General features: G+C 36.6%; 1 protein-coding gene across 7 annotated transcripts in view; it reads right to left on the bottom strand.

Annotated features, from left to right (window-relative positions):
- RASAL2 (RAS protein activator like 2) overlaps window positions 1-24,934 on the bottom strand; it is a 383,167-nt gene that overhangs the window by 139,169 nt on the left and 219,064 nt on the right. For 2 of the 7 annotated variants that reach the window (XM_063653614.1, XM_054461405.2), the window contains exon 1: window positions 216-375. The exons of 4 other annotated variants lie outside the window; for them this stretch is intronic. In XM_063653614.1, coding sequence (XP_063509684.1) covers window positions 216-228 — 13 coding nt within the window. In that variant the 5' untranslated portion in view covers window positions 229-375. Of the gene's footprint in view, window positions 1-215; window positions 376-24,934 lie in introns of those variants that run through there. One more of the 7 variants, XM_054461488.1, reaches the window with a different exon arrangement.

Consider the following 24,934-nt stretch of genomic DNA (forward strand, 5'->3'; position numbering starts at 1 on the left):
GATGGCTATTCTTGTGCTGGATTTTGTACTGGAATGCTAACAGACAGCTTCCACACAGTATTTCTGTGAACTCACAGCAATAAAAACCAACCTATTTTTTTAAAGCCAATAATCATAAAGGTAAATAGTCACTGCATTTGTGTAATTTTTAAAAAGCCACATTCCCCTTAAATACGTGACTTTTCATTTCGGTCTCAGACTCTACAAACTCTTACCTGGGGTCTGCATCCTGTGAAGTTTCTGGGTGTGCTAACATGATCTTTCCGGCACGCCAGTCAGAAACTCAAAACACTTTGTATACTGTACTCGCCTGTGCTCGCTCTCCTTCTCTCTCCCTTTTTGCTCTCACTTCGTGCCTCAGACAGTTTGGAATGCAGAAAAGCCAGAGCCAATGCCAGTTAAACTCAATCCTTGCCCCAACCCCGCCCCCAATCCCGTTCTTTTGCTAGAGAGCACTAAACAATAGCCACCCTTCCTTACTCACTCTCTGGGCTTTCTTTCACAGCACTGGGTAAAGGCAGTCTACTTCAGAAGAAGCAATGTGATTTACCAAGCTAAGTATTTCATTTTTTCTATCACAAAGGATGGGAGGGTGGATGTGTGAATCTGTGCACTTTAAGAAGTGATTTTTTCAAAAGCAGTCTAAAGTAAAACTAAGTTCAGAGATTCTTATTTTGAATGTTTTATTATGTTGAATTTAAATATAAACTCTTCAGAGTATAAAAACCAGGCAAATCTTACAGTTGACGCAGAGATAGAAGTCTGTTAACACATATACATTACTACCTTAAACCACCTTATTAAACCAATCAGTTTAACTTACCATAATGGAAATATCTAAAATTTAGAAAAGGAACAAAGTTTTTATTTCCCTAAAGCCCTTCATTCAGGTCTTAGGCTATAACTTCATTTTTTAAAAGTTATTTTAAAAAAATATTTAATACTTTATTCATACAGAAATGCCCTGTATTGTATGGACTCTGTATTATATAGTCTGTAGCTGTGCTGAGGACAGTGTTGACTACTAAAGGCAAAGTTTTAAAATGAAAAGTTCATCTACTGTTAGGCAAGTTCCATTAAGTTAGGAAGTTATTAGACCCCTGGAAGTTGATGCTTGCTTTTCCTCCTCAAAATTTTTTTAACTTATTGACAGATAAAAATCTGCTCTGCTGTAATCAAGGGATTTCCTGTTGGGATTAAAACTGAGAACTTCATTTTTGAAATAAAGAATAATCAAAACAATTGTATAAACTGAGTGGCTTTGCAAAGCTAATTTTCTACTAGATGCAATGAAATTATAGATAGTATTACTGTTCTCAATCATCATTTTAGTTTAAAATCAGTCATATTTCTAGGGTTTTTTTCTATATTCCCCCAATAAAAAGGCAAGTCAACTATGTAATCTTCATTATTAATATGATGACCTAACATATTATGCAGGTGCTCAGTTGCTGAGGTTAGCATGTCAGAATTGATCAATGAAAAAATTCATAGTTTGAATCACAGTGGACTCCACCTGCCACCTTAAAGCAGTGGAACAGAAGAGACATGAAAACAACACAGTATTAATCTATCATCTACCTTTTAACAAACAGCTGATGGAAACACATACACTGTATCTATCATCTATCTACCCATTTATATTTATGTATGTGTATTATATATCTTACACATTAGATACATATTATACACATTAAGATGAGGAGCACATAGTCATCTAGTATAAAAATAGCTAAATCACTGTGGTAAGTTCCAAGAAGGACAAGAACAGGGTGCTAGGTTTGTGTACAATATGAGGACCATGGTTTCATAAGTTGGTAACTAAGCATTGAAACTGACTGATGATGTTATTTATGTTTGAATTATAAGGTCATGGAATCCCAGAACCGGAAGAGATCTTTAAAATCATCTAGTCCAACCAGTCATTCACTGCTTGAATTTTTCTTATTATTCAATTGATCATTGCTGATATTTGACTATTTTTTGACTTACAAACACAGCATTTTTATATAGTTCAACCTAATACAAACATTTATTAAGTTTGGTGCTGGGCCAGGACCACGTAAGATGGATTAGTCAAGACAACCCTACCCAACTCTATACAGGGGAGAAATGTGAAACCAAATAATTATAACATAGTGACTATTTGTAGAAATAAAATGGCTAAAGTGGCCTCACCTATCCAAAATGAACAGGCTTGGTGCTAAGTTGAGTGGTCAAATTGTGTGATCTAATGCATCAGTTCAAAACTCCATCAAACTCTATGAGGCTATTCCTAACCAATGAGGGATTCACTGCAGAGACATGAATTTCAGCCACTTTCTAGCTTGAGCTCATGGCTAAATAGTGAAGCATTTACTCGTGCTTCTCCAGCTTCTTGGAGAACTCACTCGTGCTGCAGGAAAAGATTACAATTTTACCAGTCACTTTAGTCTCTATCCCAAAAGCTGTGTTTCCCTGGCCATGGCACCACAGCACATGGCTATGGGTTCATAGACATTGAAGGTTAAGTAGAAATTACTCTTAGAAGCAACTTCTATTGACCACGATCCCACCTGTTAGAAATAGGTCCTAACTGTGTAAATGATGAAAGGACTATCTTTCCGTGGTATTTAATTCTATTGGCTTCAGTTAGTTACTTGAAACCGCACAAGATGGAGATGAATTCCTTAATGTTCTTCTTTCAGCACATAACATACACAGTGCTAGGCTCTGGCGTCAGAAAATAGATATGCTATGGCCCCTGTCCTCAAGTTATGCTAAAGTCCTCTTAAGTCTAAATACTTTAAAAAGGTTTGATGAGTAATATATTCAGCCATCCATCCATCATTTATGAAGTACTGACTAATGTCAGGCATTTTCCTAAACTCTGGGGATAAGTGGGAAATAAGACAAAGTCCCTGCTGCCACCTCACCCTTACCATGTATATATTTATTGGAACAATATACTGAATTTTCAAAAGGACATTCCACTTATGTGCTTTTTTCATTTGTTTCAGCAACTGGAGAGAACTGTATCACTCAGAATCTGAGTGGTGGCAGAGACTATAACTGCCTTGTTCGCTGCTACATCTGCAATGCTAAAAGTATACTGTCTGCCACATAGTAAGTGCTTACTAAGTATCTGTTGAATAAATAAATGGTTTGAAAACAGGGATAAGTAAACTCCCGGAGGCTACATCTATGATAGTTTCAAAGTTCAATATCAACAAATATAGTGTTTCTAAAAGGCTGTGAGATTTTTTTTCCTAGTTATGAATCAACCAAATAGTATACTTGCTGAATTTTGAAGAATGTAGATAATGTATTTTCCCCCCATCCCATATAAAAGTAATATTATGGGATTCTGACTTTGGTTCAGGTATACAATTCAATATGCTAGCCATTAAGAAATTCTGAAACCAGGCCGGGGGCAGTGGCTCACGCCTGTAATCCCAGCACTTTGGGAGGCTGAGGTGGGTGGATTGCTTGAGGTTAGGAGTTCGAGACTAGCCTGACCAACATGGTAAAACCCCATCTCTATTAAAAATACAAAAATTAGCCAGGTGTGGTGGCACATGCCTGTAATCCCATCTACTCGGGAGGCTGAGGCAAGAGAATCGCTTGAACTCAGGAGGCAAATGTTGCAGTGAGCCGAGATCATGCCACTGCACTCCAGCCTGGGTAACAGAGCAAGACTCTGTCTCAAAAATAAATAAATAAATAAATAAATAAATAAATAATTCTGAAACCATAAATGCATGATCTTTTTGAAAATCAATGGGCACAAAAATAATAAGCTAGCTGTATATAATTAAAAATCACAGCTGGGCACAGTGGCTCATGCCTGTAATCCCAGTACTTTGGGAGGCCGAGGCGGGTGGATCACCTGAGGTGAGGAGTTCAAGACCAGCCTGGCCAACATGGTGAAACCCTGTCTCTACTAAAAATACAAAAATTAGCCAGGTGTGGTGGCAAGCGCCTATAATCTCAGCTACTCGGGAGGTTGAGGCAGGAGAATCGCTTGAACCCGGGAGAAGGAGGTTGCAGTGAGCTGAGATTGCGCCACTGCACTCCAGCCTGGGCAGTAAGAGCAAAACTCCGTCTCAAAAAAAAAAAAAAATTACTTGCATATCAATTTTATTGCTTATCAAATAAATTAATGAACAACAAGCCACCCTCTTGATACCCATATTCTCCTCTTCCTAGCAGAAAACACATCTCAAAGCAAACCAACTGAGGTTATACCAGGCTGTAAGTGTGCTGGCTCTTGAGCTTACATGTGCTTCCTCTTTTGAAGAGCAGATGATCATAAACTCAGCTTCTTCTAACTATAAACACAGTGTCTTTTCATGTTTACCCATAAAAAAGATTGGCATTCTGATATGTGGGTCTTCCCACTGCATTCTTTTGAGAGTTCACATTTAAAAAGAAAACCATTGTTTATAATTTGAATGACAAACACCAAAGTCACCCACTTACTCAGAAATACCATTAAAACTTTATTTAATTTCCTTTTTATATGATGGGATGCCAGCACAATACAAAGACACACATACATACATACTTCTGCTCTCTGATAAAGAGGCATTATAAAGATCAGAGGACTTGTTAATTCATATGGCTAGCAAAGTACTTACAAGTATTTAGAAAGGGTCATGTCAAACAAGTAACAATTATGATAGTCACAAAATATTTTTGAAACTTCTGGCTAAGCATTAGAGCTTTACTTTGCTCTTCCCACTAAGATGACTTAGTAGACTGCATTTTTTTTTTTTTTTCTGGAATGGCAATTGGCTAGGAGGAACTATTATAGGGAATAGGCAAAATCAAATATCAGTCCCCTGATACTGAGTTGAGAAACTAAGGCTTTCATGTGAATAAGACCACAGTTCAAAAAAATAATAATAAGAAAAATCTAAATGGGAAAATACAAGGAAATCTTTTCCTACTTTTACTTCATCATATGAGTAAGATTATACTAAAAGAACAAAACCAACACTTCTATTTCTACAAAAAAATTCATGAATAAACAATGAAAAGCAACTAAAAGTATTTTGGGATAGTGTTGGATATTACTGGATACTATCTCTGAATGTGCTCAGAGAGCCAAGGACGTGCCTGTAATATTGGACCTCCTCATTTAAAAAGGGAGTTTAAACAAATTCATTTTCTTCAGTGGCTTTAAAAATATATTTATATATTTATTTATTTATACATACATACATATATTTTTATATATACACATACATAATTATACATATACATACACACACATAATTATCTGTTAGGGTTATGGATTTCCTATTAAGCTAATGTGCTGTCACAACTAAAGCATTAGTTCATTTTTCTCATATAATGCAGATAACACTCAGTTTCAGTAAAAATAACGATCATTAGGCATTTGGTTTTGTCTTCATTTTAAAGAATATTTGCAACTATGGACTACTGTTTCTATAAAATCTATTTAGAAAAAGCATAGATCTTATGGTACAATCAGTCTTTGGCTTACCACTGATACAAAGACATACATATGTATTATATAATTCAAAATACTACTGCAGGCAGTTAACTTCATCCAATTTCCAATTTCTGTTATTTCCTTACAACTAACTGAAGCACACCAAAATCCAGTAGAACTCTAAAGATTGTCATCAAGCATTAAAAAAAAAAAAAAAAGAAAAAGAAAAAGGAAGAAAAAGGAAAATTATAACAGCAATTTCCTAGGAAAACAGAGTTCTAGAATATAAAACCTAAGAAGTAAATTATATTATTTTGCCCATTTTACAGATGAGGAAATGGAGACACAGGTTAAGTGAGTAACTTGCCCAAGGTCACAAAGTGGTAGAGCCAGGATTCATGCTTTAGCTGGCTCTTGGAGTGCTTTCCCTTAACCACTATGGTATACTAAACTACTCCAAATTTATCTTCAATTGGCATTTTGGGTTTTTTTTTTCCTCTTCATAGCTTTCTATACTTTCCAAATTTTCTATAATATTATTAATTTTATAAAGGAGCTTGAATATTGTTCCAAATTAGGTTTATCAGAAGCTATTGCTCTTTTCCTCAGTGTGTATTAATCCAGATGCAAAATGTGTATATTTATTGGAACAATGTACTGAATTTTCAAAAGGACATTCCACTTATGTGCTTTTTCATTTGTTTCAGCAACTGGAGAGCCTGTATCACTCAGAATCTGAGAGGCAGCTCCTGACTTGAAAATGATCATTCTGTGTAGTGTGTGAGCAGTTTCCAAACATCTGTGTCCTAGAATACGGAGGGGCCAGGGAGAGGAAGATCAGTGTATGTGTCTGAGAGTGTGTGTGTGTTTTAAGGGAGAAGGGAATAGATTGAGTAAGGAAAGGAGAGGAACATATTCTCAGTATCAGTAGTCTGGCCCCAAATTTTGTGTTGTTTGGAAGAAATCAAATTCAAGAGAAAATGAGGGTTCCCTTTCCTCAGTTCAGTGGCTACTTATTTTCCTCCTCTATTTTTAAACATATTTAATATTAAATAGGTCAATGAATTTAATCAGACCCTATATTTTATATAAAGAAAGAAAGAGAAGAAAAACCAGTATTACAAATATATAGTCTTTGGTTTGTAGATATGCTATATTTTTTTTCTGTAGAATATTATCCTTTATCCAAACCTTTGAAAACTATGGTCCTGATTGTTTTTTAAAAGAAAATAAATTCCCCAAAGGAAAATTTAAGTTAATGAAAAAAAAATTAATCTTTGGTACTTCTACTTATTACTTCTGATCCATTAGGATAGTGATAGTGACAAAAATAAAACTCTTTTATTCAATTATTTTTCAGGCTCCAAAAGGACAATCTTGTTCTATTTTATGATACTGGTTATATTACATTTTAATTTCAAATATTATATTTTAAAATATATTGTTTTTTATTTATTTATTTTTTTATTTTAGACAGAGTCTCGCTCTGTCGCCACACCGTAGTGCAGTGGCGCGATCTCAGCTCGCTGCAACTCTGCCTCCCAGGTTCAAGTGATTCTCCTGCCTCAGCCTCCCTAGTAGCTGGGACTACAGGTGCACAGCACCACATCCAGCTAATTTTTGTATTCTCAGCAGAGAGGGGGTTTCACCATGTTGGCCAGGATGGTCTCAATCTCTTGACCTCATGGGTCCATCCCCCATCTGGCCTGCCTCCTATTTTTTTAGAAGGATTATTTTTTAAAGTTCCTATGTAATGACATGCATTTTTTTATCTTTTAAAAGTTGTGGCCGGGTGCAGTGGCTCACGCCTGTAATTCCAGCACTCCGGGAGGCCGAGGCAGGCAGATCACCTAAGGTCAGGAGTTTGAGACCAGCCTGGCCAACATGGTGAAACCCTGACTCTATCTATTAAAAATACAAAAATTAGCAAGGCTTGGTGGCGCATGCCTGTAATCCCAGCTACTTGGGAGGCTAAGGCAGGAGAAAGGCTTAAACCCACGGGGTGGAGGTTGCAGTGACCCGAGATAGTGCCACCGCACTCCGGCCTGGGTGACAAGAGCAAAACTCCATCTCAAAAAAAAAAGAAAAAAAAAGTTGCAATAAATGAATGATCTTTTACCAAGTATAAAACATTGTGGACATGAGAAACAAACCAATAAATAATCATTTTTAGTTTTTGAAAATCTCATTAAATAAGAAAAATAACTTTCAAGAGGTTAAAAATTCCCTCTAAATTTCTGCACATGCAGTAAAAAATTATTACTATTATTAAAAAAATTCAACACGATAAGAGATGAATTAGATATTATACCCAGAAAAGGCAAAAGCAATGTTATAAAAAGCATGGAATTATGCAAGGCCTATAATCAATTCATGATCAATTCCAAAACAATGATCCCACAAAGAAAACACAATGTAGTTCAAAAACGCAAATACTACATTCAAAGACTGATTTACTGTTGCTTTAAAAACAAGCCAAGTTTTTCTCTCTACCACAAGGGTTAACATATTTTCTCTTGGCAATAAAACATGATATCTAAATTTATTACTGCTGAAACTACAGACAAAATAAATTACTACTAATGAAAAACTGAAAAATCCTCTAGGAGAAGTTTGTTTCAGTGAGTAGAAAAGTAATTCTAAGAAAAGATAATTTGTTTTTTAATATAGTCAAGAATTATGATTATTTACTATGATGATTATATACTATTTTGTAACATCTTCAACACTAGTTACTATCAGCAGGTAAATGTGCCCCATGGGTAAAGTAAACTCAGCATATGGCTTGGGTTTTTGAACTCATTTAAAACTAAATAATGTATCTAACATGCTGGTCTTAACCCATTTATGCCAGAGGTTGCAATTTTTTTTGTTTTGCAAAAAAATCAGACTTTGGTGATGACCTTGAGCAATAGGATATAAATAACTCCCACAAGTTTAGTGTTCCAATAATGGAACACTAGGCATAAATGGGTTAAAATAAAATGTCATATTGACAAAAAACAAAAATAAGTGAAAAATAGCTTCATCTCAGTAAAGTCTAATATTTGAGTGATATTTTATGGATGACAAAATTCAGAGAATAAAAGATATTAATAAATCTGATAAGGAAATATTCATTAGTGACTAAAGGCACATTCAAACAGTCACTATTACATTTCTCAAGGCCACACAGAGAAATTAGACAGGAATATCTTTGTATAAGAATTGGAGACAATTTGGCCGGGTGCAGTGGCTCACGCCTGTAATCCCAGCACTTTCGGAGGCCGAGGTGGGTGGATCACGAGGTCAGGAGATCGAGACCACGGTGAAACCCCGTCCCTACTAAAAATACAAAAAAGAATTAGCCGGGCGTGGTGGCAGGTGCCTGTAATCCCAGCTACTCGGGAGGCTGAGGCAGGAGAATGGCGTGAACCCAGGAGGCGGAGCTTGCAGCGAGCCAAGATCGCGCTACTGCACTCCAGCCTGGGCGACAGAGTGCAGAGTGAGACTCCGTCTCAAAAAAAAAAAAAAAAAAAAAAAAAGAATTGGAGACAATTTTTTCTCCCTCATACAAGGAAATAAAGAGTGGTTTCCATCTGACTGGCAAAGTGTCAGGCCACAACACTGATTTTGAGAATACAGGTTTTTTGTTTTGTTTTGTTTTGTTTTTCTTTATTGCCCAGGCTGGAGTGCAGTGGTGCAACCTCGGCTCACTGCAACTTCTGCCTCCCGGGTTCAAGCGATTCTCCTGCCTCAGCCTCCTGAGTAGCTGGGATACAGGTGCCTGCCACCACCCCTGGCTAATTTTTTTTTGTGTTTTTAGTACAGATGAGGTTTCACTACGTTGGCCAGCTGGTCTTGAACTCCTGACCTCAGGTGATCTGCCCGCCTCGGCCTCCCAAAGTGCTAGGATTACAGGCGTGAGTCACCGTGCCCAGCCGAGAACGTAGGTTTTTCTGTAGAGAAAATCTAGGCTAATAATAATAAATTCTATTATTAGTGGGCTATGCTTTATCCTATACCATCATTTATTGCATAATTAAAATCATAATCCAAAAAAACATTTAAAATTTACTAAAATTTTTATGATGCATGTTTTAAATTTTACATATCTATACATGTAAACATCAAATTAATGAGAATATAATCAATTGAATAATGCTGAAAGTATATTGTACACTCTTATTTGACATTTAACTGAACTCAATATTTATTGAATGCTATTAAATGCCAAAAATGTTCTTTGTATAGAAATTCTTTAAATGATGCGTGAAGTGGCCGGGCGTGGTGACTCACGCCTGTAATCCCAGCACTTTGGGAGGCCAAGGCAGGCGGATCATGAGGTCAGGAGTTTGAGACCAGGCTGGCCAACACAGTGAAACCCCGTCTCTACTAAAAATACAAAAAAATTAGCCAGGTGTGGTGGTGGGCGCCTGTAATCCTAGCTATTGGGGAGGCTGAGGCAGGAGAATTGCTTGAACCCGGGAGGCGGAGGTTGCAGTGAGCCGAGATCACGCCACTGCACGCCAGCCTGGATGACGGTGCGAGACTCTGTCTCAAAAAAAAAAAAAAAAAAAAGATGCATGAAGTTACATCTCTAAGAAACATGATTTCACTCATCACGGTTTGTCCTACGATTGCTAACAGCAAAAAAACCCCATATAGTCTCTTTTTATGTTTTTAAATAGATTACTACACATTTTTCCTCCACTAAATAACAGTAAAATAGACAACTTGACAAATAAATTTATTTTTATAAGGGCATAGGGATTCAACCACTGACAATGTCATAGGACACGGGAGTATAGAACTCTGCCTCTTAGTCACGTGTGGTGCTGTGCACCTGTGCTCCCAGCTACTCAGGAGGCTGAGGCGGGTAGAGTGCTTGAGCCTAGGAGGTTGAGGCTGCAGTTTGCAGCACTGTACCTTGGCCTGGGTGACAGAGCAAAACCCTGTCTTAAAAAATTAAAATAAAAAATAAAACAAAACTCTGACTCTTTGCTCACCACTTCTAAGGTACTACGTTAGCAGACAGAAGAGCACAGTGGTTAAGAGGACTGACTTTAGGGCCAAATTCCAGCTATGCCATTTACTACTTACGGTGTCTTGGACAAGCACTGTCTCAGTTTCATCAAGTGCTGGCAAACAAACAGAGGCATAATAACAGTACCCACCTTATAGGGTTATGTGAATAAATATTTGCAAAGTGCTTAGAACAGTACTTGGCACAAATCACTACATAATATTTTGTTAAGTAAAATAAAATAAAAACAGTATTCTGGGGGAGAGGCACTGTTATTAAATGCCAAACATATTTATTGTACAAAAATTCTATAAATGAAGACGAAAGGTGAAAAAAAGGAAAATGAGAGCAATTTTTATCATTCACCCCTCATTTGACATAGTATTTTTTCCCTCAAAAACTTTACCTCTTTATAGACTGCTCCATTCACTAGGACCCACAAGCTATTATTGATCAGATTCTCTGAAATCTTTTTCTTTTCCTTCCATTGACAGAAATGTTTAATTCTTTTACCAGGGAACATTTTTAATCTGTTATTTCATGACCCAGACGACAGCCCACTGCAACTACAATTATGTGAAAAGTCTATAACTTTGTCAAAAAGAACTCCACTTTACCAAGAGTACTGTTCACTGTTCAGTCTTTTGTTCCATCCACAGAGAATATGTATTAGAATTAAGACACTACATACTCTATGTTGTAATCATAGACACCTTGGTAAAAAAAAATGCAGACATCATAAATCACCCAAGGAGAGATATAAATAGAATACTTTTGTGAAATAATTTCTCAGGTATGCAGGACAGTAGCTTGTAGAATCTTAGATATATATTACAAGCAGAACCATTAAGACAAAATAATACATTACTTATGTTACTCATATTATGATCTAGCATTAGCCCAATCTTCCAAATTTATCCAATCAAACAATTTTGAGAAAAGATTTGTGCAGGTCTTACTAGTCATCTGATAACACTGCTGTAACACAGTGGAACTGTAATAAGCTAGTGCCTTAACTTGAGCATTCAATAATATTTATCCTTCCCCCTACCCCTACTAATGGCTTTGATTAAAGCAACTTAGTCAACAATATAATTAACCAAAATTTATTGAATGTATACTTATTATTAACTTCTAATACTAATATATACCAGAGCCTTCCATCCTTTTACCCCAGTTTGGACTGGATGCTCACTCAGTCAGCTACATAGCTGCCATCCAGAGACTTCCTTTCACCAAGATTCTGGGGATAATCTTTGTCTTTCTCTTGTCCTTTTTTTTTAAGAGACAGGATCTCGCTCTGTCACCCAGGCTGGAGCAGTGATGTGATCATAGTTCACTGCAACCTCGAATTCCTGGGCTTAAGCAATCCTCCTGAGTAGCTGGAACTTCAGACTGGTCCTTAATTTACCCCTTCTTATACTTGACAGATACATTAGCTTGGAATATAATTTCAGTTTAGACATCATGTTCACTTGGAATGATATTTAGACATCATGTTCACTTGGAATTTTAAGGGCAATGCTCCAGCGTCTCAGCCTCTAATATTACTATCAAGAAGTCAGATGCTGCTCTTATTCAAATCCTTTATAGAGTATTTTTTGGTTCTGCTTTAAATCCCTGAAAACTTTTAGAAGGGTCTCTCCCATTGTGGATGTTCTGAAATTTCCTGAAGATGTGCCTTCAAGGGGGTCTGTATTTATTTACAATGCTGAGCACTTCACAGGCCTATTAAACTGGAAATTCAAAGAACTCAAATGTCACTTCTGGGACATTTTCTTTCAGATCTTCACCAAATGTTCCTTAATCAGTGAAGACTTCTCTGATGATCTCATATAAAAATAACATTCCTTTGCTCCCTTCTCCACAGCACTCCCTACATCTTTTACCTTACCTTTTTTCTCCATTGCATTTGTCACCATGTGGTATATTGTAAAGGTGTTTGCTTTGCCAGTCTAGTCCCACCAGAATGTAAGTTCCCTGAAGGTAGAGGCTTTTATCTGTACTGCTGGCTATTTTTGAGTGCTTTGTTCAACAGGCCAGAACAGTGTGTGGCACATAATAGGAATTTAAAAATATATATTTGAGGAATGAAAGGCTGTACTTCCTAGGTTAGGCAATTTGCTCAGTCAATCACTCTGCAGGGCTCTGAATCAGGGAACAAATATAGCTGGGGAGAGGAAGAGAAGAGAGACAAGGTCTCACAGCTGCCTGTTAGTATTTATAAGTCACTCATAACCAGAAATACCCTATTGGTAATTGTGATTTGTATAAAGCGGTAGGAAAATACCATGCTAAGGTGGATTTAAAGTCATATAGACCTGGGTTTGAATTCTGGTTCTGCCACTTATTTGGCATCAGTACTCTTCTCTATAAAATAAGGGTACTAATAATACTTGTTTCACAGGACTACTGCCAGGAATAAATGAGATAATATATATCCAGAACTTAGCACTGTCACTGTTTTGTCATCATTGTGTCTACATAGTTACATCACTTATTGTTTCTTCACATTTATAACTATTCCTTATTTTTATTCTAAAAACATAAGGAGATGAATTTGAGATGGCAATCGGTGATACTAAGAAATAAGAATTACAGAATAAGTAAGATCTAATATTTGATAGCACAACAAAGTAACTACAGTCAGCAACAATTTCTTGTACATTTTAGAATAACAACTGGAATATTCATAATACAAAGAAATGATTAATGCTTGAGGTGATAGACACCACTTACCCTGATGTGATTATTACACATTATATGCCTGTATCAAAATATCTCATGTACCCCATAAATATATACACCTACTATGTACCCATACAAATTAAAAACAAAAAAAATTTAAGAAGAAATAGGAATAAGAGACTCACAATTAAAAGGAGCAGATTCATGGTACTGTATACCAAAAACGTGATAGGAGATGAGATAGTCTGTATAGTTGAAAAAATAACCAAATGTATCATTTCCCTAGTGCTACCATAAGAAATTACCACAAACAGGAAATTTATGCTCTCATAATTTTCTGGAAGTCAGAAGTCCAAAATCAAGGCATAGGCAGAGCCACCCTCCCTTGGAAGTCTGCAGGGGAGAAGACTTGCTTGCCTCTTCCAGTTTCTGGTGGCTCCCGGCATTCCCTGGCTTGTGTCTGCTTTACTCCAATCATTGTCTCTGTCTTCACAAGGCCTTCTCCTCCATGTCTATGTCTCCCCTCTTCTGTCTCTTAAGAGGAAATTTGTCATTGGATTAGGACCCACCTAGATATCCAGGATGTTCTTATCTTGAGATTTTTAATTATATCTACAAAGACCTTTTCTCTAAATAAGGTCACTCTTGGGACTGGCCATTTCTATACTGTTTTTCTAGGTACAAGAACTAACAAGGTTGTCTTTCTGCCAATTATGCTTTCTAATTCAACAATGAACTGTGGCTGGGCACAGTGGCTCATGTCTGTAATCCCAGAATTTTGGAAGGCTGATGCAGGTAGATTGCTTGAGCCCAGGAATTTGAGACTAGCCTGGGCAATGTGGAGAAATACTGTCTCCATAAAAAAATACAAAAAATTAGCTAGGTGTGATGGTATGTGCCTGTAGTCCCAGCTACTCAGCAGGCTGAAGTGGGAGGATTGCTTGAACTCAAGAGGTCGAGGCTGCAGTGAGCCAAGATCATGCCACTGCACTCCAGCCTGGGTGACAGAGTAAGACCCTTTCTCAAAATATAAATAAATAAAATAAAAATAAAATAAACTGCATTTTATTAATTATATTCTCCTGGGTAAATTAATAATTTTCTGATATCTAAGATTCTAATTTAAAAATACTTTATAGCCTGAAGAATGTTACTTATAATCTAAATGAATACTAGGAAATACTATAGTTTTAAAAAGCTACTTAAGAAGATCTCCATGAGAGCAACTAAATTTGTATATATACACATACTGAAATTTTTTAAGTTTGATAATTTTAAATTTCATTCAAAATAGAAAAGAAATGCTAAGTTAGAATGAGATTGTTCTATTTACCTGGACAATATTACTATATGAAACTTGTCCTTTATTAAGAGCCTTTCAATATTTATATTGTAGAATGGTTTAAACCATAGGGATAATGCTATTTTTGATTGTCTCCAGAAAGAACAAATCATCACTTAAAACATGTGATAACAAGTCTATAAGAGAAGATAACATAGGTAAAATGGGAGAAAAAGAGGGTTGTAGAAAGGAAAACAAAATTGGCCAGGAGTGGTGGCTCACCCCTGTAATCCCAGCACTTTGGGAGGCCGAGGCGGGCAGATCACCTGAGGTCGGGAGTTCGAGACCAGCCTGACCAACATGGAGAAACCCCGTCTCTACTAAAAATACAAAATTAGCCGGGCATGGTGGCACATGTCTGTAATCCCAGCTACTTGGGAGGCTGAGGCAGGAGAATTGCCTGAACCTCGGAGGCGGAGGTTGTGGTGAGCCGAGACAGTGCCATTGTACTCCAGCCTGGGCAACAAGAGTGAAACTCCATCTCGAAAATAAATAAAATAAAATAAAAAATTAATTAGATATTCTTTTCTGAGACATAAACTTTTAGTATAATAATCAATTCTGAAATAGCAGAGCATTATTATAAATAAAATGGAAATAGTGTACAACAAATTTTGAAAGACAAATACATACTAAAAGGTGACTTCCTAGAGTCTAATAACATTTCTTTTGAAAATCCACTTATTATTCTCTTATTAGGGATAATTATGACGGAGGTAGATTTCTGCTCATGAAATTTTGAACCTATTCTCTTATTCCCTGATGGGAACTGATACCATATACCTTTGATATATGATTCATTCTTTCTAATGTGGAAAACATATAAGCCAGCCTTTTACATGGGTACATGAGATTCTGCAAAATTAATTTTTCTTGGGAAAGTTTAAAAAATTCTTATTTATTTATTAATTCATTTCTTTATTTTTAGAGGCAGGGTCTTGCTCGCTCTGTCACCCAGGTTGGAGTGCAGCAGCATAATCGTAGCTAGTGTAGATTATATAATCATAGCTATATATAGAATCAAACTCCTGGGCTCAAGTGATCCTCCCACCTCTGCCTCCCAAGTAGTTGGGACTACAGGCACACACCAACATGCTTGGCTAGTTTTTTTATTTTTTGTAGAGATAGGGTCTCATTATGTTGCCCAGGCTGGTCTCAAACACCTGACCTCAAGCAATCTTTCTGTTAAAGTGCTAGGATTACAGTCATGAGTCATGGTACCCAGCTAATTTTAACTTATCAACTTCAGTAACACATTTAGTTATAAAAGCTCATCTTTTACTGTAACTCTATACTGTATCACTGATATCAAACATTATTAGAAGAGGCCAAATTTTCTCTTTTCTCCTATTCCACATCCAGTTTCTTTCAGGGAGCCTATCTACCACTGTGAAATTTTCTAGCTTTTAGTGGCTACTCCAAGGCTATTTCTATCCAACTGCTAATGATATTCTGCTTTTAAATGTATTTTTTTCTCTTCTTATTTTAAGTCACACCCAATGTATTATCTCATTAGCTCTATCCCTAGCTCATCTGGTTCCTAATCCATATATCTGAATGAATACTTCTCTACAATTCCTACCTTTAAAAATTAATTACAAAAGATTTGTTTAAATACGTTTTTGACTCTTTGGTGGCACTACTCTGATTAAAGTGGGAAGGAAAAAACCTAAAGGCCTTTAAGAAGAAAAAATGAACTGATAATTATCTTTCCTCTATTACTAGGTCTCTTTCTAATTCAGTCGCTTTTACTTCCTTCTCATCCTGTGAATTCATGTTCTAGACACTATTTTCTACCTTGAATTTTTCCTATGTTATTCTCTACTCTTCAGAGTTAGAAAGAACATGTCAAACACAGACAAAATAGGAATGTTGTAAGGAGAATTTTTTTAAAAAATGAAATGAATGGAAGCTTCCTGTTGTGCTATATTAAATATCAATCAAAATGAGGAAACATGTTAACATGCAAATATCTGAAGACAACAGGAAAGAAAATAGGCTTTAAATTTTACAGAAATAAAAGTAACCAGAACAATCCAATGAACACAACAGCTTTATGAGAAACTAGGGAGCCTTCTTGGTTAAGCATTGTTACTATAGAGACCAGTTGGCAGGTGGGTGCCAAGGGGGTCATAACAAACCAAAAACTTCATCCCTTGAGGCAGTTACAGTCTGCTTTGCACATAAAATTAAACTAGATTTTCCACCAATCTGATTTATAAATCCTTCGGCTTGAAATGTAAACTTAAAAGACTTTGGTAAACAGCATAGCCAATCTTGGGCTACCTAAAAAGAGAGCCATATGCACATGTACAATTAAACAATATTTAGCTAATTTTGCTCAACTTATCTGAATTATTTATTTTTCCTTTCAGAAAAGGTTCTGGGCAGTCAAGGGCCTAGGTCAAGTCTCTAAATATATTTCAAGATGCATTATAAACAAGCCCACTCCCATCTTTCTACCTTCATTACATAACAGACTGGTGAATTATGACTATACTTTAGAAGAAAGGAAGTGCAAGTGAAAATGGAAAAAAACAAATGGGCAAAGTCACAAGATATAGACCTTAGCCTCCCAAGTAGTTGGGATTACAGGAGTGAGCTACTATATGCCCAGCTTCAAATTTCTTTAATAGCTTAAACCTGTACAAGCAAGAGGAGAAACATAACACCTAATCTATTATCTCACTGGTTCCATGATTTTATGAGTCAGAGCAAACTGAAGTTTGTCTCAAATCAAAGTTTATGTTATTACTCCTGCATTCTTCTTTTGAATCATAATAAAAATCTCATCTGACAAGGAAGCTGAGGTTAAGGGTTAATGATGAGAGGATACGGAATTTGAATCCAGGTTAAGACAACTTCAAAGCTGGTGCCATTTTCCACTACCCAGCACTGTCACTGGTAAAGGTATCCTTCCAGACAGAATGTGTTCTAGTTACGGGTATGCATTTTCTTTCCTGAAACAGTAAACCCTCTATCTGTGAAATAACTGCTAAATCTTCCTGTGTGGTTTTTATATACTAATCTCTTAACAACATAATACGTGTTTTTGCTATAAATAACCTAATATTCATTTTGTGAAATGCAGCAAAAAGGATAAAATGGTCATTTCCTTTCATTAAGATAATTTATTTTCTCTTACCATTCTCTATAAACATAAGAAAATAATTAATAAAAGTGATTTACTATTAATAAAATCTTAAAAATAAACACAAATATCTTGCTCACTAACACAACTATGGTTATGATATTAACCAACAGCACGGAGTTCAGATCTGACATTCACAACCATATACACTTGATACTGTGACTTGTTAACTTGGACAATGGCATTTACCAACTTTGTATTTATCAAAACCAATAGTTGTGACTATACTGCTTATAGTCCTGTGGCTGTGCGATGATATTTAGTAATTCTCTAATTTCATTACTAAACGATTTTCCATAAAGTGGGTATGGCTTTCCCTTCGGGATAAAAAAAAAAATTACCCACATCTAAGATTATTTTTCACTTTGACATGCTCCACCTGAAAGTCAAGAAAGAGTTTCTCTAATATGTCTCATATCAGTCATTTGCTCAACAATCAGTCACTCACTCAGCCTGCAGTTGTGTACAAAACAACCTGCTATGGTGATACCAAGGTGAGTAAGATACAATCTTGCCATCTAAGAGGTTCCAATCTAGTAAAGATGACACATACCAGCAACTTACTGAAAACATAAGAACACACATCCAAATATCAGAAGTACAAAAAGTACTGTTTATCACAAATAAAAATGCTAATGAATTCTGATTAGGGAATGAAGAAAAAGATTGCCAAGAGGTGATATCTTATTGGGCCCTTAGGATAAATGGGATTTCTACATATGGAAGGTAGAAGAACAGAGCAAGATATTCCAGGTTTATGCCCTATGTGAACAAAAGCCCATGTGTATTGAGAATGTCTAGGGAATCTGAAGCAGTCCTATGTGGCCAGAACCCAGAATGCATACCTGTGGTGGGTAAAAAAAAAAGATGATCTTAAAGAGCTAACTCTCAGTCAGAATATATAGGACCTTTAGTGTCACTGTAAATTTGAACCTCATCTTATAGATCAATGGAGATACAGTAAAAGTGTTTAAACAAGGAAAGTAGTATGATTCAATTAGTGCTCTAAGATGACAAAAGAGCAGTGAAATGAGTTAATACAGACGGATAAAAATAGAAACAGGAAGAGACAGATGAGCAGCTATTAAGATATTTACATAGAAATAAAAGAGTAATGTAAAGTTAGAATGACTAGAAGGATGGTGGTCATATTAACAGAACCAACCACCACATAAGAACAGGTTGTTGGGGAGGGAAGGAACAAAGAAGGGAACCTAATCAAAGATAATGGCTTCAGTTTTGAACTTTCTAGTACAGATGACCAATTGGGAATTCAGGTCTGGAACTGAGAAGAGAAGAGGAAGCCAAAAATAGAGATTTAAAAGGTATTGGCCCAGGGATGACATTTGGAAACATGAATATCGGTGAAGTCAACTACTGAGAAAGGACAAAGCAAAAGAAGAAGGGTAAGGATAAGACCTTTAGACATCTGCATTTAAAAAGTGGGAAATATTTTAAAAAGTACAGTGAGGCAGGACATAAGCAATAGAGGAAAAAATGTCACAGAAGTCAAGAAAGAGAAGCTTTAAAGGGAAGTTGATCATTAAAAACCACGAAGAGCGTTACAAGGTGACAAGGACTAAAGTTATGAAACTTGGCCAGATGCAGTGGCTTGTACCTGTATTCCCAGCACTTTGGGAGGCCGAGGTGGGAGTATCACTTGAGGTGAGGAATTTGAGACCAGCCTGGGCAACATGGTGAGACCCCATCTCTACCAAAAAAACAATTTTTTTTTTTTTTGAGACGGAGTTTCGCTCTTGTTGCCCAGGCTGGAGTGCAATGGCGCAATCTCGGCTCACCACAACCTTCGCCTTCTGGGTTCAAGCAATTCTCCTCCCTCAGCCTCCCGAGTAGTTGGGATTACAGGCATGCACCACCACACCCAGCTAATTTTGTATTTTTAGTAGAGATGGGGTTTCGCCATGTTGGTCAGGCTGGTCTCAAACTCCTGACCTCAGGTGATCCGCCCACCTTGGCCTCCCAAAGTGCTGGGATTACAGATGTGAGCCACTGCACCCGACCTACAAAATTTTTTTAAATAAAAAAATTATCTGGCTCTGGTGGCACATGCCTGTAGTCCCAGCTACTAGGGAGGCTGAGGCAGGGGAGGATCACTTGAGCCTAGGAGGTCAAGGCTGCAGTGAGCTATGATCATGCCATGTGCCACTGCACTCTAGCCTAGCCACAAAGTGAGACACCAGCTAAAAAAAAAAAAAAACAAAAAAGAAAAAAATAATAAAGTTATGAAACTTATTATCAAATCTCTGATAGTTGGGGGTAATTTCAGTGGCAAACAAAACCAGATTTCAGGGTATTGAAAAAATTATTAAAAAATTATTGAGGCCAGGTGCGATGGCTCATGCCTGTAATTGCAGCACTTTGGGAGGCCGAGGTGGGTGGATCACCTTAGGTCAGGAGTTCAAGACTAGCCTGGCCAACATGGGGTAAAACCCTGTCTCTACTAAAAATACAAAAATTAGCCAGGCATGGTGGCAAATTCCTGTAATCTCAGCTACTCGGGAGGCTAGGACAGGAGAATCGATGGAACCCGGGATGTGGAGGTTGCAGTGAGCCAAGATCAAGCCACTGCACTCCAGCCTGGGTGACAGAGACGAGACTCCGTCTCAAAATAAATAAATAAATAAAAAATTATTGAGCACAGATAAAGTACTTTTTAGAAAAGGTTGGTGAAGAATAAGAGATAGCCACTAACATGTCAAAACTTTCACAGTCTGCTAAAAACCAGCTGATATACTGAAAACTTAGAATGTGCTTGTTACTGAAGAAGGATGTTAACTGACTCAGTGAATGAGAGCTTAACTGGGAATAACTCAAGTGTGCTGTTTTGGTTTTAACTTAGTTTCTAAATTGAGTAAATTTTACAAATTAAATAGTCATAATAATAAAGTGAGAAGAAGCTGTTTTTAGTTATAAAAGTATCTGTGATGCCTATCACTTCAAATCAAATAAGATGTTACAACTAGTATTGAACAAGCACAGAAGCTTGCTTTACTTCACAGAGAAACACTAAAAATACTGAATCTCAGTTAAAAAAAAAATATTGTGAACATAATAAAGAATAATTTCCCCAATCTTTGGGGGGAAAAAGAGATAAAGAAAATCTTAACATGAGGCCAAATAATAGAAAGTTAGAAAGTAGTCTGAATTCATAAAATGACAGTTTGAAACATAACACTTGTCCAATAACCCTGTAGATCATGCTTTATTTATTTCATTTTCATGCAGATCACTGGCAAATCTGTAATCTAAAGTAGGAAGCTGGGGTACTTTAAAAGCTTAAGAGAATTATTTTGTTAGCCTAATATTTGCTGGGCTCACCACTAATACTACTTGGAAAACTGTAAAATAAAATGACCTACATACAGATAATTTTTCTTATTGACATTTTCTGAATTCTATTTATATGACACTGCAAGAAAAACAGTAAAAATATTCCTAACCTAGGTATAAAAACTCCACTTTTGGATCTTCTCACATGAGCAAAGGTTGCTGTGAGTCTACAAGAGACCTATGTGGAATTAATTCTTATGTATTTTACTATCGTGGTCCCTGGGTTTTGAATTCATTGGCAGAAATATAAACAATCAAAATCATACATTAAATCATAGGCACAGCATTTATGGTCTGCAGAAAACTTGTTCTTTAGCATTATTTCAGCTGAATTTTTATTTAACAAAGAGACAAACAGAAGAAAATATCTTTTTAAAACATTCCTGAAGCATCCAATAGTGGTTGTTTTTATCGTCTATTAGATTATAATAATTTAACCTAAAAACGCCAAGAAGTTTTTAGTCTTGTTTTGTCAGATTCAATTTATCTTCCTTACCTTAGATAAGGAAAAACTAAGCTGTTTTAAAGGCTAACTTAATATCTTACTACAAGTGACTATAGAATGAGAAGAGACTTAGCTAATTTTAAAAACAGTATATTTTAGTAGTATGAAAGCCACCTGTCGTCATCAATGTAATATGCCCTTCCATTTAAATCCCTAAAAATCTAAGGAATTAATGCCCTTAATTAGCTGGGTGTGGTGGTGTGCACCTGCAGTTCCAGCTCCCTGGGAGGCTGAGGTGGGAGGATTGCTTGAGCCCAGGAGTTTGAGGCTGCAGTGAGCTGTGATCATGCCACTGCACTCCAGCCTGGGTGACAGAGCGAGACCCTGTCTTAAAACAGGAAAAAAAAAAAAAAAAAAATGTGCACACAGTTTAGAGTCAACTGGTTCTACAGCTTGTTAAAACAAACAGCAATCCCCAGCCCTCCTCTTTCAACACATTTCCTTCTGCAGAAGCAACCACTTTTACCTCTTAGCCAATTGCTTTGGTAGTTAACATCAAATATTGAATAATATTGCTTTATTGATATTTTAAAATTTCTCTATTTTAGACATTATCTATTGACTTTCCACTATGAAAGATGAGAATGTGAATCCTTCCTCCTCCATCACCATCCCAGTAGGTGCATACATACTCCTATTCTCTCACCCTCCCTATATAGTTACATAATAATTTTGGTAAAGGCAAACGATATCATGACTATGTATGTTATTTAGACTCCAGCCACAGAGTAAATCCTATGTAGACTGTAGCATAGTGGTCAAGAGCATAGATCTTGAAGGCATACTTCCAGGGTTCAAAGCCTATCTTTGCCACTTACTGGCTGTCTAGCTATTTAGGCAAGTTACTTCACCTCTCTATGCCTCAGTTTCCTTATCCATAAAATATTCATTGTAACATTATCTACCTCTTGGGTTTACGAGGATTAAAAAATTCATATATGTAAAGTGCCCAATATGATAAAAAGTGCTACAGAAGTGTTCTCTTTGTCCTGAACTACTTTTTTGTTTCTCTTATAGTGTTCTCTTGTATTATTCATTTGCTTAGATATCTATGTGCTTATTGTTAATTCAACCACAAATGCACTTCCTATTGTTTCCACTGATTGAGTTAACTTATCAATTTTGTGTTCTTGGAAAGTCTCACTACAGCCTTATCAGCTGCTCCAGTCTGAACTGGCTGTCTTCATTCTACTTCTTGTACCGAGCTATTAAACTTGGTTCTGTCTTTAGCATTCTACTAAAAGTTCCCTTTTTCTCTCCCCTGTGCTAGATCTCCTGTCCTCATTCTTAGTAAAACGTTATCTTTCATTAGCTTCAGGAAAAATGATGTGTGGGAGGTAATCTTTTTTGAGTCTTGCATGTCTGAAAATGTCTTTATGCTATTCTCAAATTTGACTAATGGTTTACAGCTAAATATACAATTCTGGACTGGAAAACAATTTCCTTCAGAATTTTGAGGGCATTCCTCATTGTTCTCTAGCTTCTGATATTGCTTACTGTAAGTCCGAAGCCTTTCTGATCCTTTGTATGTACTCCAATTTCCCTTTTTTTGCAGGTTTGTAAGACTGTCTCTTGTCACTAGAGACAATTTAAAATTTCACGAAATGTGCCTTGTCATGGGAACTCAGTAAGCCCTTTCAATCTGGAAACACATATCTTCCAGTGGTGGGAAATTTCCCGAAATTGTTTTGCTAGGGTTTTGCTCCCTTTCTTTCCCTTTTTCTGGAATTGTTGTTTTGATATTCAGCTTCCTAGACTGGTCCTCTCATTATTTTATCTTTTTTTTCTCTCTACTTTCTATGAGAAATGGAATTGAGAAAAATTCCATTTTCCAACCCTTATATTGAGTTTTATATTCTAATTTTTTAGTAGACAAAAGCTCAACTTTGTAAAACATTCTGTTCTTGTTTCATGTATGTAACATCCTATCTTTCTGAGGATATCAATCATTTTTTTTAAAGTTTTCTGTTCCCTGCCTAGTCTCTATACCTCCAAGTTGTTTTTTCCCTTTTTTCTTTTTCTTTTCTTCTTCTTCTTCTTTTTTTTTTTGGTATGTTTTAGTCTCTCTCTTTCAGGCTTTTCTTCAGATGTCCACTAATCTTGGGAAAGTTGGTATCCTTAGATCTTTCTTCTTGGGCTAAATACCCCAAGGGGTATTCTACTAATCTGCCTGTAGCATAAAGGCAAGTGAGAGAAGAAAGGTGGAGGAGTCCCATCATTCAGCATGCACATATTCACCTAATTCCCTTATGTGTGGTAAAATGCCCTGTTCTCAATTTTGCCTAGTATCTCCCAATCCAAAGATACTTGGGCTTTTTTTTTTTCCTCCAAAGAGTACACCTGGAGTCTTATACTAAGGTGGAGGTAAAGGTAGGAAGAACAGTTGTTCAGTGGAATGGGGAAGAGGAGGAGACCTGGGGATCTGCTACCACATATGTCTGGCTCAATTCCTGAGCTATTTAAATATTCTGTGGTAAAGGTCAGCTTCATTTTTAGCCTTCTTCATAGCCAGGTTAAGATTTGGCTTTCTTAAGTAAGCTATGTCATTTGCCACACTCTATTTGCTTTTCAGCTTTCAATACGTGTGTGTGTGTGTGTGTGTGTGTGTGTGTGTGTGTGTGTGTGTATGTGTGTGTGTATGGCTGTTTTCCTCTTTCTCGTTCTCCATATCCTTGATAGAGCATGTCTTTAAAATAAAACACCTTTACTAGGTTTGGTGGAGTTTCTGGGAGGAGTATAATTAGATGCTTGTGTTCAATCTGCCATTCATCTCCTCCAGATGTCCAGGCTGAATCTAAAAATCATTCCTACTTCCCACCTGATTCTCCAACCACCACAGTGGTTTACTAAGAACTTGGCCTTAGGGCTGATTAAGAGGAGCCTCTAGCGTGGGTATCACATTTTAGAGTACTCTACTCTGGTCTTCTTGGGCACCCATTTCCACAGAACTTGACTGTACAAACTGGGAACAGCAACCATGACAATAGCCTATACAAATGACTTCCACAAATTAGAAAGGGAATCCTTTATTGAAGAAACTCTACTGCCATCTACTGGAAATTTTATGAAACAGCTACAAATCAACGATAACAAGTGACAGGTAATTGGGTAACAATTTGAGCAACCATAAGTGGCAGCACTGCCTTGGAGCCACCTTCACAGTAAACAAATCTCCACTGTGCTAAAATACGGAAGATAAAAGAACAAATTAGGAATCCAAACTTCAAATTACAGCAGAATTGTGGTCTAGCACCTCAACTTGGAATTGAGAACTGATATCCCAATCGAAAAAAATGTTACTGCTAATCAAAATCTAGCTCATAAGAGTAACAAAAGTAACAAAATCAAACAGTAAAATTGATTTTAGTAGGTTAGCTTGAGAACTTCAGTACTAGTTTTTTAAATTTTATTCACATCAGTTTTAAGACCCAATTAACTACTTCCAAAAGAAA

Source organism: Pongo pygmaeus, chromosome 1 (genome assembly GCF_028885625.2).
Source record: "Pongo pygmaeus isolate AG05252 chromosome 1, NHGRI_mPonPyg2-v2.0_pri, whole genome shotgun sequence".
NCBI classification, from domain to species: domain Eukaryota; kingdom Metazoa; phylum Chordata; class Mammalia; order Primates; family Hominidae; genus Pongo; species Pongo pygmaeus.